Below are 19007 nucleotides of genomic sequence, written 5' to 3'. Positions count from 1 at the left end.
AACTCTTTTGCTTTAATTTCAAACCACTGGTTCTGGTCTGACCTTCTGGGGCCACAGAAAACAATTCCACACCATCCTGTCTATGACAGCCCTTCAAGTACCTGAAGATGGTGATCATGCCACCTTTCACTATCACCCCAGGCCCCACCCCAGATCTCCAAGAATTCCCCAACCTGGAGGTGGCAACCCTATTCCAGACCATTCGGCATGTGAACATACACAGACTTTGCATGTACGTGCATATAACTGTCTGCAAGCAGGCCAATGTGTGCCCAACTTTATAAATGGAACCAGGATAAATGTGGGATTTCAACCATGAATTCAGGCATACATGCACTGACCATAATATGAGAATTACTCAATGCACACTTAATAAAAAATAAAACTGCACATGGATTATACATGAGTTCACTGTAACATGTAAATTATTAAGCGGGCTTGAATGGGAGAATTCATCCCACAGAAACAAGTGGAAATGACCACAATATTGAGTCACCCAGCCTCAGACACACACTAGCTCAGGGGTGGCCAAACTGTGGCTCAGGAGCCACATGTGGCTCTTTCAAACACATTGTGCGGCTCTCGAAGTCCCCACTGCCCAGTCAGCTCAGAGAAGGCATTTTTTTCTCTTTAAATAACTTCTCCAAACCATGCTAGCCAGTGGCTTGGAGAATGCATTTAAAGTTCAAGTTGCTTTCTTTCCACCTCTTCCCCTTGTCCCTCCCACATCTATTTCCCTCCCTTCCTCCCTCCCTCCCTTCCTTGTCTTGTGGCTCTCAAACTTCTGACATTCATGTCTTGCGGCTCTCAGACATCTGATGTTTATTCTATGTGGCTCGTCCGTTAAGCAATTTTGGCCACCCCAGCTCCAGCTGATGTCCATTTAAAGGTATTCCAAGTTCAGAAAGTTGAATTCTGCCCTCCCTCACCTCCCTCAACATAATCTCTGTTCAAGAGGAGAAGATAACTCCCCCCGCCATTGCTTGAAACAGCCTTAATGTGCTTTCCATCCAAGCAAAAAAAAAAAACCAAAACACCACCCTAGAAGCACACTAACTATGCACTTTGAAACAAAGAACAAGAATCCAGCAGCACATAAAAAATGAACAAAATCAAAGACTCCCAAAATTTGTGGAAGGGTATGAGTTTCCGTGAGTCACTGCTCACTTCTTCGGGTACAGCTAGAAACTGAATAAGTTAGCACACGAAACCTTACTCCCATCATACTTTTGAAATTACTTTCTTCTATGTGGCCACAGTGGCATGAGAAAGATTTCCATCTGTCTGCTTGATAGGTTTTGGTTATTTCCCAAAGTTTGTCAAAGAGTTCAGCGAAATTCTCACTGGTGGTTTGAGCAATGGAGCCCAGAAGCAATTATTGGTGGGGGGGGGGAGGGGAGGGGAGGGATTAAGAAAGAAAGAGCACAATAAAATGTAGAGGTTTCAGAGCTCCACTCCTGTGAGCTCCTGCCCAAAATGAGGCCTACAGCTACCCATCTTGAGATATGTTAATTTCTTCCTGAAAACAGTGATTGACAAAAAAGTGATCTGAGAAAAAGATGTTCTCAGTTTAACCCAGGGGTGTCAAATATGCAGTTAGGGGGCCGAATCAGGCCCCCAGAAGGCTCTTGTCAGCTCCCTGAGCAACTAGCTGTCATCTGCTTCCTTCTCCCTCCCTCTCATTTCCTTCTGCATAACAGCTTGCTTTGCAAGACTTGCTCAATTGCACAGAAGCTATAGAGCAAAGCCTCTTTTCCCCATTGGCTGAGGCTCCTCCTTGGGGAGGAAGGGGGAGAGGAAGAGCTTGCTTTGCCAGGCTCTTTCAATCACACAGCAGAGCTACTGAGCCAGGCCTCCCTTCCTTCTATTGGCTAAGGCTCCCCCCAGCCCCCTGGGGAAGGAAGGAAAGAGCCAGAGCTTCCTTTGCCCAGTTCCCTGGGTCCCATGGGAGAAATATAAAGAAAGCATCTTTTAAGACCAATGAGTGCTAACGTTTTAAGCATGTTTTAAGTTTTTTAAAAAATATATTTGTGTTTGTCTATGTTCTTTATAAAATTTATATCTTTGCTTTGTTGCTGTTCAGTCGCACTGTCGAGTTCGACTCTTCGCGACCCCATGGACAAAGTCACGCCAGGCCCTCCTGTCTTCCACCATCCTCCGAAGTCTGCTCAAATTCGTATTTGTTACATCATTAAAGCTGTTCATCCTCTTTTGTTGTCCCCTTCTTTTTTTGCCTTCTGTCTGTCTCAGCATCAGGGTCTTCTCCAGGGAGTGCTCCCTTCTCATTTGGGGGCCAAAGTATTGGAGATTCAGCTTCAGCATCTGACCTTCCAGGGAACAGTCAGGGTTGATTTCCCTTAGGACTTTGCTACCTAATCTTAAATAGATTAAACACATGGCACAGCCCGACATGGCTCGGCCCAACTCAACATGGCCTGGCCCAACAAGGTCTCATTTATGTCAGATCCAACCCTCATGAGTTTGACACCCCTGGTTTAATCCATGCTTGAGGAGAAACAGAGCAATTAACAGACTTCACATTTACCACCGTGTGATCTTGAACTCCCACCATCATCCTCCAATTCTGACATGTTTATTGCCTTTTGCTGTTTTCTCACCCAACTTATACTCTCCAAACCAAACTCGTTATTCTTTCCATTTGTTAATTTCACTATTGTGCTATTGGATTCTTTGTACTATTTTGCATGCTTAACCCTACCCACAAACTATATGTAGCACTGCTCACTGAGCACTGCTCAGGAGGGACGGTGGCTCAGTGGTAGAGCATCTGCTTGGGAAGCAGAAGGTCCCAGGTTCAATCCCCGGCATCTCCACTAAAAAAGGGTCCAGGCAAATAGGCGTGAAAAACCTCCGCTTGAGACCCTGGAGAGCCGCTGCCAGTCTGAGCAGACAATACTGACTTTGATGGACCAAGGGGCTGATTCAGTAGAAGGCAGCTTCATATGTTCACTGTACCCCATTTCATTGTCTGACGAAGTGTGCTTTTAGCACATGAAAGCTTACATTCTGAATAAAACTTGGTTGGTCTTGAAGGTGCTACTAGACTCCAACGTTGTTCTGATTCTTTACCAAACTACAACCATTAAAAAAAAAATATCTCCTCCTTGTGTGAATTTGGGGCACATATTTGTTACGCATGTCCCCAGCGGCACTCTAAGCACCAGGGGTTGTTTTGTAGAAAAACAGATGGAGGAGCTCATTAGCATTATTCATTAGCATATCCCGCCCCACCAGCCCAAAGCAACCTGACTTAAGAAAGGAGAGCCCCAGGCAAGCGAGGCTTGCTTGGACTGGTTAGAGATGAAGAAGAAGATATTGGATTTATATCCCGCCCTCCACTCTGAAGAGTCTCAGAGCGGCTCACAATCTCCTTTCCCTTCCTCCCCCACAACAGACACCCTGTGAGGGAGATGAAGATATTGGATTTATATCCCGCCCTCCACTCCGAAGAGTCTCAGAGCGGCTCACAATCTCCTTTACCTTCCTCCTCCACAACAGACACCCTGTGAGGTAGATGAAGATATTGGATTTATATCCCTCCCTCCACTCCGAAGAGTCTCAGAGCGGCTCACAATCTCCTTTGCCTTCCTCCCCCACAACAGACACCCTGTGAGGTAGATGAAGATATTGGATTTATATCCCTCCCTCCACTCCGAAGAGTCTCAGAGCGGCTCACAATCTCCTTTCCCTTCCTCCCCCACAACAGACACCCTGTGAGGTAGATGAAGATATTGGATTCATATCCCTCCCTCCACTCCGAAGAGTCTCAGAGCGGCTCACAATCTCCTTTACCTTCCTCCCCCACAACAGACACCCTGTGAGGTAGATGAAGATATTGGATTTATATCCCGCCCTCCACTCCGAAGAGTCTCAGAGCGGCTCACAATCTCCTTTACCTTCCTCCCCCACAACAGACACCCTGTGAGGTAGATGAAGATATTGGATTTATATCCCGCCCTCCACTCCGAAGAGTCTCAGAGCGGCTCACAATCTCCTTTCCCTTCCTCCCCCGCAACAGACACCCTGTGAGGTAGATGAAGATATTGGATTTATATCCCTCCCTCCACTCCGAAGAGTCTCAGAGCGGCTCACAATCTCCTTTGCCTTCCTCCCCCACAACAGACACCCTGTGAGGTAGATGAAGATATTGGATTTATATCCCTCCCTCCACTCCGAAGAGTCTCAGAGCGGCTCACAATCTCCTTTGCCTTCCTCCCCCACAACAGACACCCTGTGAGGTAGATGAAGATATTGGATTTATATCCCTCCTTCCACTCCGAAGAGTCTCAGAGCGGCTCACAATCTCCTTTCCCTTCCTCCCCCGCAACAGACACCCTGTGAGGTAGATGAAGATATTGGATTTATATCCCTCCCTCCACTCCGAAGAGTCTCAGAGCGGCTCACAATCTCCTTTGCCTTCCTCCCCCACAACAGACACCCTGTGAGGTAGATGAAGATATTGGATTCATATCCCTCCCTCCACTCCGAAGAGTCTCAGAGTGGCTCACAATCTCCTTTCCCTTCCTCCCCCGCAACAGACACCCTGTGAGGTAGATGAAGATATTGGATTTATATCCCTCCCTCCACTCTGAAGAGTCTCAGAGCGGCTCACAATCTCCTTTCTCTTCCTCCTCCACAACAGACACCCTGTGAGGTGGGTGGGGCTGGAGAGGGCTCTCACAGCAGCTGCCCTATCAAGGGCAACCTCTGCCAGGGCTATGGCTGACCCAAGGCCATTCCAGCAGCTGCAAGTGGAGGAGTGGGGAATCAAACCTGGTCCAGCAGCCCAAGCAGGCCTTGCTGGCCTGGGGCTCTCCTGGGCCACCCCCTCCAGTCAAAAGGCCAGCAAGTCACCCACCACCCAAAATCACATAAGAAGTGTAGAAAGGGTGGTATGGGCTTCTCCGGGGGTTAATGAGGGCTGCTATGGGTTTGGCAAAGCCCCTGGTGGCTGGCTGGCTGCCCGCTCTCCTAATCCAGGGTTTGTTATGCAGCTGCACCTACTCTTCAACGGACAAGGTTAGCGGGGAGAAAGAGAGGGAACCCTTAGAAAGGTTCAGGAACTGTGCTCCTGTAAGCTCCTGCTGAATCTGCTAAGCACATAAGCAGCTGTTGTACGTGGCTGGAGTAAAATGGGAGTAAAATAGCACTCTCCAATACTAGTGAGATGGAATGCAACTCCCGGTGATGTTGTCCGGAGAGCTTTTAAGTGGCTGCTGCTGCCCTCTAGCAGTCAGAAGGAGAATGGTCCAAGAAGCTCTGTTCCCTCGGAACTTTTCCAGAGTTTAGGTTGGGTCCAAATATATGGCGGGGGGGGACACTAGACATAGAAAGCCGAGTAGACTGGGGTCAGGCCAGAGCCTGTAAGGGAAACCTCCAGGGGACCCTAAGGCCATGGCCTCAAGTTCCACAATGCAATGAAGAGCACAGATGCCCCCAGGCCTCATTTGGGGCAGGAGCTCACAGGAGCAGAGCTCCGGAACCTCTACATTTTATTGTGCTCTTTCTTTCTTGCCTCCCCCCCAAAAAAACTTGCTTCTGGGCTCCATCGTTCCAACCCCCTGGGAGCATTTTGCGGAACTCTTACGATTTCGCCTCCTCCGCCATTTGAATTTCATTGATTTTTTTTTAAATTTAACTGACATAACATAGGGGTTTTCATTCCAAGCATAAGAAACAATTCGTGTGTGAGATCAGATCAACGTATGTATCCATAAACCAACATTCAAACAAAGTCACAAAGGAAGTATAGTATATTGATGACTCCGTCTTGATCAAATTAGTATACTGATGACGCCATGTTTATCAAATTTACATTTTAAGGTTTACTGAATAGTTAATGAAAAGCTAATGGTGAGCCCCATGGCGCAGAGTACTGCAGTCTGAGCTCTCTGCTCACGACCTGAGTTCGATCCCAGCGGAAGCTGGTTTCAGATAACCATCTCAGGTTGACTCAGCCTTCCATCCTTCCGAGGTGGGTAAAATGAGTCCCCAGCTTGCTGAGGGGGGAGTGTAGATGACTGGGGAAGGCAATGGCAAACCACCCCGTAAAAAGTCTGCCGTAAAAACGTTGTGAAAGCAACGTCACCCCAGAGTCGAAAACGACTGGTGCTTGCACAGGGGACTACCTTTACCTTTTTAATGATCCTTAGTCTAATATCAGTGTTTAAAATACTGATAAAGAATAGAATAAACACATTTATGTCAAGAACCATATATTATAATCTGATCGATTTGGTAGAACATTGTTGGATTTAAGATAAACAATAACTGGATCCCAATAGTATTGCATGTATTTAGTTTTCGATAGTAAAGAGAATACATTTTGAGTAATTTGAGACATAATGAAAGTTTCCCAAATTCTATCGTACCATGTTTCGAGTGTAAGTTTAGCTGAATCTTTCCAGCAAGAGGCAATGGTCTGTCTCGCAGCTGCTAGTGGCCGGGAAATAAAACCTCACTTGGATTTTAGCATCGAGATTTCCGGCCGTGATCTAAAAGCAGAAATTCAGGACTGAAAGGGACGTTCACCCCTGTCCACGCTACAATTCGAATCCTGACTTTTGACCAAAAAGACGCCAACTCTTAAGATTTGACAAACTTTCTAATATTTCCCCCTTACAAAAAAAAACGGGAAAATAACCCAAACATCTGAAGCAGGCAGATTCACCAAACCACTGTGGCCACATAGGAGAAAATCCTTTAAAAAGTATGATGGGGGTCAGGCTTGATTATGACAATTATATTTCAAGAAGCATTTTAAGGGAGATGCTGAGCTGATCTAATTGAGCACACCTTCCGGTGATGTCAGGGGTGTGCGTGGCATATGCCAATGAGTTGGGCTAATGAGTTCCAGCACCTCTTTTTCTACAAAATGACCCCTGAGTACCCCAGACGTGCATAGATTAAATCAAGTCTGAGTTCTCCCTAGATGCACAAAGGCTATCGTACCTTGGTCCCCTCATGAGAAGGAGGACGAGATTCAGGGGGAAAGACAATCGCGATAGGAAAAGCTGAAGGCGGGAAAAGAGGAAGACCCAACATCAGACAGATTGACTCAATAGAAGAAGCCACAGCCCTCGGTTTGCAAAAGAGGCTTATACTGTATCAGACCTTTGGAGCATCACAGTCAATATTGTCCACTCAGCAGTTCTCCAGGGACTCAGGCTGAGGTCTTTCCCATCCCCTAATACTGGCCATTTCAACTGGAGATGCCGGGGATTACTTGTAGGTAGGGCTTTCTTTGTAGCAGGAACTCTTTTGCATATTAAGTCACACCCCCTTTTATGTAGCCAATCCTTCAAGAGCTTACAGGGCTTCCTGTAAGCTCTTGGAGAATTGGCTACATCAAGGATGTGTGGCTTAATATGCAAAGGAGTTCCTGCTACAAAAGAAGCCCTGCTTGTAGGATCTTTTGCATGCCAAGCAGATGTTCTTTGACGTAGTGGTGAAGCGCATGGACTCTTCTCTGGGAGAACCGGGTTTGATTCCCCACTCCTCCACTTGCACCTGCTGGAATAGCCTTGAGTCAGCCGTAGCTCTCTTGAAAGGACAGCTGCTGCAAGAGCTCTCTCAGCCCCACCGACCTCACAGGGTGTCTGATGTGGGGGAGGAAGGTAAAGGCGATCGTGAGCCGCTCTGAGACTCTGATTCAGAGAGAAGGGTGGGGTATAAATCTGCATTCTTCTTCTTCTTCTACCATTAAGGCATAGCCTCTCCCAAAGTTAAGCCAGGGGAATATCCTCCCCCGCCCCTCCTTCCCCCAAGCATAACGGAATCCAGAAAGTTTAACTTCCTTTTGGTCATAAACACAACCTTGGAAAACTCCCCGTAGCTACTTGCTTTGCAGTTCTAAGGAAAGATACGTAATGCTTCAAGGTCTCAACACCCTTGAAATCAATTCTTTAAAGGGCAGTTTTAAAAATAAACTACATTTCACTTGTACCAGGCAAGAAAACAAGCAATTTCCCGAGTTATACGTAGTTCTCAACCATACGATTCTGCAGCACAAGTCAAGAGCCTTGGATCTGACATAGATTTAAACCTTATTCCTGCCCCTTCCCATAAATACATTTTCCAGAGTGAAAGGAACGTTAGAAATTCTCAAGGGCCATTTTATATGCTAAGAACATGTGCTGAGTGGATCCCCTAAAGAAAAGTGGGAAGGCTGTTTAGCCAGTTTGGTGTAGTGGTTAAGTATGCGGACTCTTATCTGGGAGAACTGGGTTTGATTCCCCACTCCTCCACTTGCAGCTGCTGGAATGGCCTTGGGTCAGCCAAAGCTCTAGTAGGAATTGTCCTTGAAAGGGCAGCTTCTGGGAGAGCTCTCTCAGCCTCACCCACCTCACAGGGTGTCTGTTGTGGGGGAAGAAGATAAAGGAGATTGTAAGCCACTCTGAGAATGATTCAGAGAGATGGGTGGGGTATAAACCTATGGGAGAGAGGCATGCAAAATCACATAGATTACTCTCACAGGAAAGCTGAGCCTTTTGCTAAGAACCGGCCATTATAAGAACATAAGAGCAGCCACGTCAGATCAGGCCAATGGCCCATTCAGTCCAACATTCCGTGTCACACAGTGGCCAAAAACCCCAGCTGCCATTGAGTCCAGTATCTTCTTTCACGCAGGGGACAACCAGTTCCCCTGGAAGGCCACAAAAAAGGCACAGAGGCAATGGCCTTCCCTGGAGGTACCTCTTAGAACTGGTGCAAAGAGGCAAACTGCTTCTAACCAAGGATGTTCCCTTTAGTCATTGCAGCTAATAGCCACTGATGGACCAGCCCTACATGAATCTGTCCGCGGGTATTGGGGGCTCTGAGGGGGCTATGTTTTTAGGTAGAGGCACCAAATATTTAGTATAGCATCTAGTGCCTCTCCCCAAAATATCCGCCAAGTTTCAAAACAATTGGACCAGGGGGGTCCAATTCTATGAGCCCCAAAAGATGGTGCCCCTATCCTTCATTATTTCCTATGGAAGAAATGCATTTAAAAAGGTGTGCCGTCCCTTTAAATGTGATGGCCAGAACTCCCTTTGGAGTTCAATGATGCTTGTCACAGCCTTTATCTTGACTCCACCCCCAAAGTCTCCTGGCTCCACCCCCAAAGTCCCCAGATATTTCTTGAATTGGGCTTGGCAACCCTAGCCATGACATCAGCTGTCTGCCAAATACTTTGCAAAAGTAGGAGGGGCTATACGGCACATTTGCCCAGAAGTTTCCTGATAGGTTGTGCCAGGGGTCATTTTGTAGAAAAATAGATGTAGGAGCTCATTAGCATAACTTATTAGCATATGCCCCCCCCCACCAGCCAAAAGCAACCCGATGCAAGAAAGCAGAGCCCCAGGTGAATGAGGCCTGCTTGGGCTGGCTAGAGATCCAGCTAGTCCAGTCAGGTCTCACTTGCCTGGGGCTCTCCTGGACCACCGCCCCCCAACAAGCCACCCACCACCCAAAATCACCTAGGAAGTGGAGAAAGGGTGGTGTGGGCTTCTCCAGGGGTTAAGGAGGGCTGCTGGGGGCGTGACAAAGCCCCTGGTGGCTGGCCGGCTGCCCACTCTCCTAATCCAGGGATTGTTATGCAGCTGCACCTACTCTTCAATGGACCAGGTAGGCGGGGAGGAAGAGGGGGAAACCTCAGAAAGGTTCAGGAGCTGTGCTCCTGTGAGCTCCTGCTGAATCTGAGGCCCGGGTTGTGCAGATTAAAAGACACCCTGTCGAACAGGACTTCTGCCTGAAATATCAAAGAGTTACTATTCGCCGTCTATAACCTTGCTCCCTGACATTTTGTGGTTAGATCACCTCCAGAGGCGGCCATTTTGTGATTGTGCCCACCATAACGTGTCTGGCAGATAACAGTGGCCAACCAGTTCCTCTGGAGGGCCAACCATGTGGCACAGAGGCCAAGACCTTTCCCTAATGTTGTCTCTTGGTGCTGGTACTCAGAGGTTTAAGAGCCAGCTACAGTGCAGTGGTAGAGAACAGCAGACTCTAATCTGAAGAACCGGCCATGATTCCCCTCTTCTCCACATGCAGCCAGCTTGGGTGACCTTGGGTCAGTCACAGTTCTCTCAGCCCCACCTGCCCCACAGTCTATTGTGGGGAGAGAAAGGGAAGAAGATGATGATGATGGATTTATATCCTGCCTTATGCTCTGAATCTCAGAGCGGTCACAATCTCCTTTACCTTCCTCCCCGACACACACACACACAACAGACACCCTGTGAGGTAGGTGGGGCTGAGAGATTTCCCAGAAGCTGCCCTTTCAAGGACAACTCCTGAGATAGCTATGGCTGACTCAAGGCCATTCCAGCAGCTGCAAGTGGAGGAGTGGGGAATCAAACCCGGTTCTCCCAGATAAGAGAGCTCTGGCTGACCCAAGGCCATTCCAGCAGCTGCAAGTGGAGGAGGGGGGAATCAAACCCGGTTCTCCCAGATAAGAGAGGTCTGGCTGACCCAAGGCCATTCCAGCAGCTGCAAGTGGAGGAGGGGGGAATCAAACCCGGTTCTCCCAGATAAGAGAGCTCTGGCTGACCCAAGGCCATTCCAGCAGCTGCAAGTGGAGGAGGGGGGAATCAAACCCGGTTCTCCCAGATAAGAGAGCTCTGGCTGACCCAAGGCCATTCCAGCAGCTGCAAGTGGAGGAGGGGGGAATCAAACCCGGTTCTCCCAGATAAGAGAGCTCTGGCTGACCCAAGGCCATTCCAGCAGCTGCAAGTGGAGGAATGGGGAATCAAAACCCGTTCTCCCAGGTAAGAGTCCGTGATTGTAAGCTCTCTGAGACTTCTTCAAGTGGTGGAGAGTGGGCTATACCAAGGGTGTTGAACTCATTTATTATGAGGGCTGGATCTGACATAAATGAGACCTTGAGGGGCCGGGGCATGTCAGGTTGGGCCGGGCCATGTCGGGCTGGGCCATGTGTGTACCTATTCAAGATTAGGTAGCAGAGATATAAATTTTATAAAGAACACAGACAAGCACAAATATATATTTTTAAAAACTTAAAACATTAGCACTCATTGGTCTTGAAGGTGCTTTCTTTGTATTTCTCCCATGGGAACCAGAGAACTGGGCAAAGGAAGCTCTGGCTCTTTCCTTCCTTCCCCAGGGGACTGGCGGGGGGAGCCTCAGCCAATAGAAGAAAGTGTGGTTTGGTTCAGTAGCTCTGCTGTGCAATTGAGAGAGCCTGGCAAAGCAAGCTATTTCTCCCCCCCCCCTTTCTCCCTGAGGGAGGACCCTCAGCCAATGGAGAAAATAGAGGTTTTGCTCTGTAGCTCCTGTGCAATTGAGCAAGCCTGGAAAAACAAGCTGTTATGCAGAAGGAAGCAAAAGAGAGAGAGAAGGAAGCAGAAGACATCCAATTGCTCTGGGACCTGATAGGAGCCCTCCGGGGGGCCTGATTCGGCCCCTGAACTGCATGTTTGACACACCTGGGCTATACAATCCAATTCTTCTCCTCCTTCTCCTCCTCTGAATGTGGAGGTTACCTTTTGCCCCATGGCTAGCAGCCAGTGATAAATCCATCCTTCAGGTCAGGGGTGGCCAAACTGTGGCTCAGGAGCCACGTGTGGCTCTTTCACACCTATGGTGTGGCTCTCAAAGGGCCCCCCCAATCGGCTAGCTCAGATAAGGCATTTAAAGTTAAAGTTGCTTTCTTTCCACTTCTCCCTCCCTCCCTCTCTCCACCATCTATTTTTTCTATTTTCCTTCCTTCCTCCATCTCTCCCTCCCACATCTGACATTCATGTCTTGTGGCTCTCACACATCTGATGTTTATTCTACATGGCTCTTACGTTAAGCAAGGTTGGCCATCCCTGCTCCAGGTTTTATCCCTGCTGCTCCAGTTTAAAATGTGCAGATGATCAGTGATGTGAAACGCCTTCATGGGAGACCCTGGAGAAACACTGTTGGTGGTGAAGAACTAGGGTTGCCAAGTCCAATTCAAGAAATATCTGGGGACTTTGGGGGTGGAGCCAGGATTCTTTGGGGGTGGAGTCAGGAGACATTGGGGGTGGAGTCAGGAGCAAGGGTGTGACAAGCACAGTTGAACATGGAAGGGAGTTCTGGCCATCACATTTAAAGGGACTGCACACCTTTTTAAACGCCTTCCTTCCATAGGAAATCATGAAGGATAGGGGCACCTTCTTTTGGGGCTCATAGAATTGGACCCATTTTGAAACTCGGGGGGTATTTTAGGGAGAGGCACTGGATTCTATGCTAAAATTTGGTGCCTCTACCTCAAAAGAGAGCCTCCCAAAGCCTCATATCCCTGCAAATCAATTCTCCATTATTTCCAATGGGAATCGGTCTCCATAGGGAATAATGGAGTGCTCAGCAGACATTCCCCTCCCCCCGCCCTGCTTTCTGATGACCCTGAAGTTGGGGGAAGGCCTCCAAACCGGGGGATCCCCTGCCCCCACCTGGGGATTGGCAACCCTATGAAGAACGTTGTCCAGTCCCAGCCAACCTGTGCTGATGCAAGAAAGGAACGTAAGAGGTTTGCCACTGCCGGCCTCCACACAGCAACCCTGCCAGAGGACAGTACTGACACTGATAAATCAATGATCAGATTCTGTATGCGGCAGCCTCACATTTGTGCGCAAAGCAAAAACGATGTCGTTAGTTGTGAAATATTTGAAAAGCTATCGCATAAGAACTGCGGACCGTGCGTGTCCCCCAGCAAAACCCAGGTCTCTTTTTGGTAGAAAAAGCCCAGCAGGAGCTCATTTGCATATCAGGCCACACCCCCTGGCCCCAACTGCACGCCGGTGTGCCCCTGCTCAAAAAATGCTCTGGCAAAACCAATAGCAGGTAGACGCTCATGCAATGTTTAAGAACAGCCACAAGAGGGCACCCTTGAAATGATAGAATCTCATATTTTATTTTTCTCCTACAGCAGTCAAAAAAAATAAAAACTGAACTTACAGTTCCAGAAATTAGATGCAGAAAATGTATTTACATATTTTTTTTTAAAAAAAAAAGCTTTCTGGTTTTAAAAGGAGTTACACAACAGGCAAAGCATTACAATAGGCCCGCAAGAAGGCTTGATGGAGAACGAATACAGAACTGCTCTGGTTCATACAAAAGGGTTGTTAAAATAATGAAACAGTGAAGACCTTAAAAAAGAAAAAGGGCAAATGCCACAGACAAAGGCATTTATCCCTTTACCGATTATCACCCAATTGTGCATACAATGTTGGAAGCTGAGTGCCTGCCTGCCTTAAGAAGTTGCTAAACCTTTCCAGGACTACAAATCTTTTGCCCAGCCCCCAGGAAGCAACCTGTCATTTGAAATCACAGTAGTCCTGAAATAATGTATTATTGACTTCATTTATAACCCACTCTTCTCCCCAGGAGAACCAAAGCAGCTTACACGGCCCTCCTCCAGAGGGCTCCCAAACTTACCAATATGGCCTGGCTGGATCCAGCCCTCATAAAGGAGAGCCAGTTTGGTGTAGTGGTTAAGCGTGCGGACTCTTATCTGGGAGAACCGGGTTTGATTCCCCACTCCTCCACTTGCAACTGCTGGAATGGCCTTGGGTCAGCCATAGCTCTGGCAGAGGTTGTCCTTGAAAGGGCAGCTGCTGTGAGAGCCCTCTCCAGCCCCACCCACCTCACAGGGTGTCTGTTGTGGAGGAGGAAGGTAAAGGAGATTGTGAGCCACTCTGAGACTCTTTGGAGTGGAGGGCGGGATATAAATCCAATATCTTCTTCATCTTCTTCAATAAATGAGTTTGATATCCGTGGCCTAAATGCTTAATACGTTGGTTAATCAATGTCCTGTTTTGTTGACCATACTGCTCGCTCAGGGGTCATTTCATAGAAAAAGAGGTGCCGGAGCTCATTAGCACAACTCCTTTGCATATGCCACACACCCCTGACATCATCTGGAAGGTGGACTAAATGATACCAGCTCAGTATTCTCCCTTAAAATGCGTCTTGAATTAGAATTGTCATAACAAAACTTTACTCCTATCAGACTTTTTAAAGGACTTTCTCCTGTGCGGCCGTAGCGGCATGGGGAAGATTTCCATCTCTCTGCTTTGTATGGGTTCGGGTATTTTCCCATTTTTTTGTGGGGGGAAATATTAGAAAGTCTTAAGAGTTTAGTAAAATTCTCACGGGGGGGGGGGGTTGAACCATGGAGCCCAGAAGCAAGTACGGGCGGGGGGGCGGGGGTTAAGAAAGAAAGAGCACAATAAAACTAGAGGTTTCAGAGCTCCACTCCTCTAAACTCCTGCCCAAAATGACCCCCGGCCTCACTACATGTAAACTACGTGCAGTGCCTGTGAGAAAGCTGGGCTATAAATACCATCAATATTGAAAAGAGTGGATGAGATTTTTAAGAATGCATTTATGCTCTGAAATATAATGGATCTGGAACAGCTAAATTGCGGCCCACCCCATATGTGAACAGACTAGCAATCTGAAGAAATGAGCAGTGACTCACAAAAGCTCACACCTTGCCACAAATGTTGTTGGTCTAAGATGCTACGGAACTCTCAGTCTTTTCTATTGTAAAGGAATCTCTAGGTCAGGAGTCCTCAAACTACGGCCCGCGGGCCAGATGTGGCCCGCTGAGGACGTTTATGCGGCCCGCCGGGTTATGGCAAAATCAGACCGGAAGTGACGTTCGACCTAAACTCGCGTTAGCAACGCACACTTCCGGCATTGGGCTGAGGCGGCAGAGACAGAGTGTGAGGTGATACCGAGGTGAGGTGAGTTCCCAGGCCGGGGTGTGTGGTGTGGGGAAGGGAGAGAGATGCAGAAGACAGAGAACTGACGGCCCGCGGCCTTGTACAGTAACGGCAGCCACCACAACAGTCCGGCCCTCCAACAGTCTGAGGGACAGTGAACTGGCCCCCTATTTAAAAAGTTTGAGGACCCCTGCTCTAAGTAATTAAAACAGAAATATCAGCATCCATACCAGATGATCCAAGATGGTGGAAGTGGGGTGTGTGTGGGGGGGGGAGAGTTTACATTCCCCAACTTGGAAACTTGTGAATTTAGCATTTTGACAAAGCTTCTACCCAATTGAGGGTTTTGCAGCAAGCTATCCCAAATTGGCATTTCCCCTGCAAACCATAAAATGACGCAGACCGATTGAACAAGCGGCATAATTTGTCTCTGCCTCTGTACTTGTTTGGCGAAGCTCATTAACCGCTGGGCTTGTGCTGACATGAATTGAGTTTTTGCTGAAGACGGAGAAAGCAGGGATCCAGAAAATTGTGTGCTCTCTCTTCTTCGTGCATGAAAAGCCTCTTGATAAGATCCTCCCAACCCCATGTCCTTCTGTTCTAAAGCGAGGAAGTAAATGAATTCTTCCTCTCGGGTGGCCAGAAGGGGAACTTTGTCTGCTTTCGCACAAGAGTTGTGGCCACTGCCTTCCTCTCTCCCACTTTCACAAATCTGTCTATAATCTCAGTCCACCTTTTCTCATAAATGGATAGAAACACAGAGCTGGAAGGTAGAAGAAGAATTGCAGATTTATACCCCGCCCTTCTCTCTGAATCAAAGACTCAGAGCAGCTTACAATCTCCTATATCTTCTCCCCCCACAACAGACACCCTGTGAGGTGGGTGGGGCTGGAGAGGGCTCTCACAGCAGCTGCCCTTTCAAGGACAACCTCTGCCAGAGCTATGGCTGACCCGAGGCCATTTCAGCAGCTGCAAGTGGAGGAGTGGGGAATCAAACCTGGTTCTCTCAGATAAGAGAGCTCTGGCTGACCCAAGGCCATTCCAGCAGCTGCAAGTGGAGGAGTGGGGAATCAAACCCGGTTCTCCCAGATAAGAGAGCTCTGGCTGACCCAATGCCATGCTAGCAGCTGCAAGTCGGGGAGTGGGGAATCAAACCTGAAAGAAATTGCTCTATGGTATTCTCAGCATTTTGGGAGGTAAAAACTCTATACCATAGAGTTTGCTCACTCAGACAGGGGTCAATGAGAATGGAGCGCAGGTCAGAGTAAAAAGTACAGTTTAGGAACACATGTTCTAAACTCTATACCATAGAGTTTTCCCTCCCAAAATGCCAAAGTGTCTGGGAAAACTATAGAGTTTTCCCAGAAATGCCTAGAGCGGCTGGCACGCGATGCTGCCAGCGTGATGATGTCACTAGCGGGTGATGTCATCGTGCCGGTGATGTCAGGGGAAGTTCCCCCTCCCAGCCCGGGGGTATGACAGTCCTATCTGCACCCCCCCCCCATGAGGGTCGGAGTGCAGCGATGGGACCTCTTTCATCCACCTGGGTGCTGGGCAGGCAAAAGGGGCCTCGAGGCTGCTGTGCTTCGCTCAGAGGCTGTCTCCCCTTGCAGGGAAGGCAGCCGGGAGTGAGGCCGCGCAGCCGCTTTCGTCCAAGGTCGTCCAACAAGCTTCCAAGGCAGACTAGGGCTTCCAACTTGCGTCTCCCCAGATCCTACCTCCTACACCACTGTAGTAAATGATATAAAAAGACCTGCACCCGAGACTCTGGAGGGCAGCTGCCAGTCGGAGAAGCCAATGCCGACCTCGAGGAACCAACAGTCTGACTCAGCAGGTGGGAGCTTCGTTTAGGGAAGGGTCCGAACTCAGTGGTTCTGCACACAGAAGACCTGAGGTTCAGTCCCTAGAATCTCCAGCTAAAAGTCCGGCAGCAGGCGGGGGGGGGGGTTGCAGCAGGAACTCCTTTGCACATTAGGCCGCACCCCCCTGATGTAGCCAATCCTCCTGGAGCTTACAGTAGGCCCTGTAAGAAGAGCCCTGCAAGCTCCAGGAGGATTGGCTACATGAGGGATGGGTGGCCTAATATGCAAAGGAGTTCCTGCTACCAAAAAAAGTCCTGGTAGTAGGTGATGGGAAAGACCTCCACCAGGACCCTGGAGAGAAGAAGACAATGACATTGGATTTCTATCCCACCCTCCACTCTGAATCTCAGAGTCTCAGAGCGGCTCACAATCTTTTTTCCCTTCCTCCCCCACAACAGACACCCTGCCAGGTAGGTGGAGCCAAGAGGGCTCTCACAGCAGCTGCCCTTTCAAGGACAACCTCTGCCAGAGCTATGGCTGACCCAAGGCCATTCCAGCAGGTGCAAGTGGAGGAGTGGGGAATCAAACCCAGTTCTCCCAGATAAGAGAGCTATGGCTGACTCAAGGCTATTCCAGCAGCTGCAAGTGGAGGAGTGAGGAATCAAACCCGGTTCTCCCAGATAAGAGAGCTATGGCTGACCCAAGGCCATTCCAGCAGCTGCAAGTGGAGGAGTGGGGAGTCAAACCCGGTTCTCCCAGATAAGAGAGCTCTGGCTAACCCAAGGCCATTCCAGCAGCTGCAAGTGGAGGAGTGGGGAATCAAACCCGGTTCTCCCAGATAAGATAGCTCTGGCTGACCCAAGGCCATTCCAGCAGCTGCAAGTGGAAGAGTGGGGAATCAAACCCAATTCTCCCAGATAAGAGTCTATGCACTTAATCACTACACCAAACTGGCTCTCAGCAGACTGCTCATCTCAGCAGACCACATTGCCCTTAACGTACCAGGAGTCTCACCTTGTGTATTCTCACATACTGCTGTTCAGATTCTGCAGCTTCACACAAGACTTCAAGAACCTCAGCTTTTGCTGTTTTTTTTTTAAGTTCTTAGAGCTTCTCACTGCAAATCTGGAGCTGTGAAATCTCAAGAGGAAGGGGCGGGGCTAGACTCAGGGATCAGTGCCAGGATGCTATTCCAAATAGCCAACGTGTGCCAGTTTGCATAGCTGATACAAGAAACCACAATCTGTCGACGGACTACGGACCTACGGCTCACAGAGAACGTCTCAGATGTCTTCACCTTCAGAAATCTAATCTTGAGGGCTTTCCTTTCCTTGTTCCTTGCACGAACGCACAACACTTTACGCCAAATATGCTACATTTGAGACGTCAGCCAAGAAACCACCTGATTTCTGTGCAATGGCTTTTTTTTTTTCTATCAACCAGACAGAAAGGGGAAACAAGAGGAGGGGTGGAACTCACCGCACCGATCTCGAATGACCAAGTTTCTGCCTTCCTTCAGATGAATTGTTAAGAGATAGGCGAAGGCGCTGGGCAATTTACTCAGCCCATCGTTTCCTTCCGGAAGGACCTGAGAAAGAGTTTTTAAAATACCGTTAGTTTCGGTTCCCATAAAGAGCAGGCGTGAAGCCCAGAGGCCGAGTTCTAGGAACTGAGAAGCAAGGTCTCCACATTTTGCCTCGACCAGGGCCGAGGCCTTTTTGGTTCCGGCCCCTGCCTGCTGGAATCAGCTCCCTATTGAGATATGGGCCCTAGCTGAGCTACTACCATTTTGTAGGGCCTGCAAGACAGAGCTATTCTGCCGGGCTTTTTGGTTGAGGCAGCGGGCGTCCTATTCCAGCAACTTTTCCATCAGTTGTTCTCCCTTGTTATGACACCATGCTTTACAGCCTTATTATGGTGCCGAATCTTATTATTAACACCGTCACTTTTCTTGGGCCAAAACAGGGTTGCCAGTCCCCAGGTGGGGGCAGGGGATCCCCTGGTTTGGAGGCCTTCCCCCCGCTTCAGGGGGCATCAGAAAGGGAGAGGAGGGGACAGAAATGTCTGCTGTGAACTCTCCTGTTCCCTATGGAGATTAGTTCCCATAGGAAATAATGGAGAATTGACCCGCGGGTATCTGGGGCACTGGGGGGGGGGGGCTGTGTTTTGAGGTAGAGGCGCCAAATTTTCAGTATAGCATCCAGTGCCTCTCCCCAAACCCACCCACCCCCCAAAGTTTCAAAAAGGATCCATTTCTATGAGCCCCAAAAGAAGGTGCCCCTATCCTTCATTCTTTCCTAAGAAAGGAAAAGGTGCGCAGTCCCTTTCAATGTGATGGCCAGAACTCCCTTTGGAGCTCAATCGTGCTTGTCACACCCTTGCTCCAGGCTCCACCCCCCAACGTCTCCTGGCTCCACCCCCAAAGTCCCCAGATAATTCTTGAGTTGGACTTGGCAACCCTAGGCCAAAAAGTGCTGTATGCTTCTCCGCA

At 48.8% G+C, this 19007-nt stretch overlaps 1 protein-coding gene across 1 annotated transcript in view; it reads right to left on the bottom strand.

The window, feature by feature from the left end:
• The window catches only part of MCTP2 (multiple C2 and transmembrane domain containing 2), a 192602-nt gene that overhangs the window by 130244 nt on the left and 43351 nt on the right, over positions 1 to 19007 (bottom strand). The window contains exon 4 of the mRNA XM_060260234.1: positions 17996 to 18104. Coding sequence (XP_060116217.1) covers positions 17996 to 18104 — 109 coding nt within the window. The remainder of the gene's footprint in view (positions 1 to 17995; positions 18105 to 19007) is intronic.

The sequence above is a fragment of the Heteronotia binoei genome, chromosome 19 (genome assembly GCF_032191835.1).
Source record: "Heteronotia binoei isolate CCM8104 ecotype False Entrance Well chromosome 19, APGP_CSIRO_Hbin_v1, whole genome shotgun sequence".
Taxonomy (NCBI): Eukaryota; Metazoa; Chordata; class Lepidosauria; order Squamata; family Gekkonidae; genus Heteronotia; species Heteronotia binoei.
This window is presented reverse-complemented; position numbering and strand designations above follow the sequence as displayed.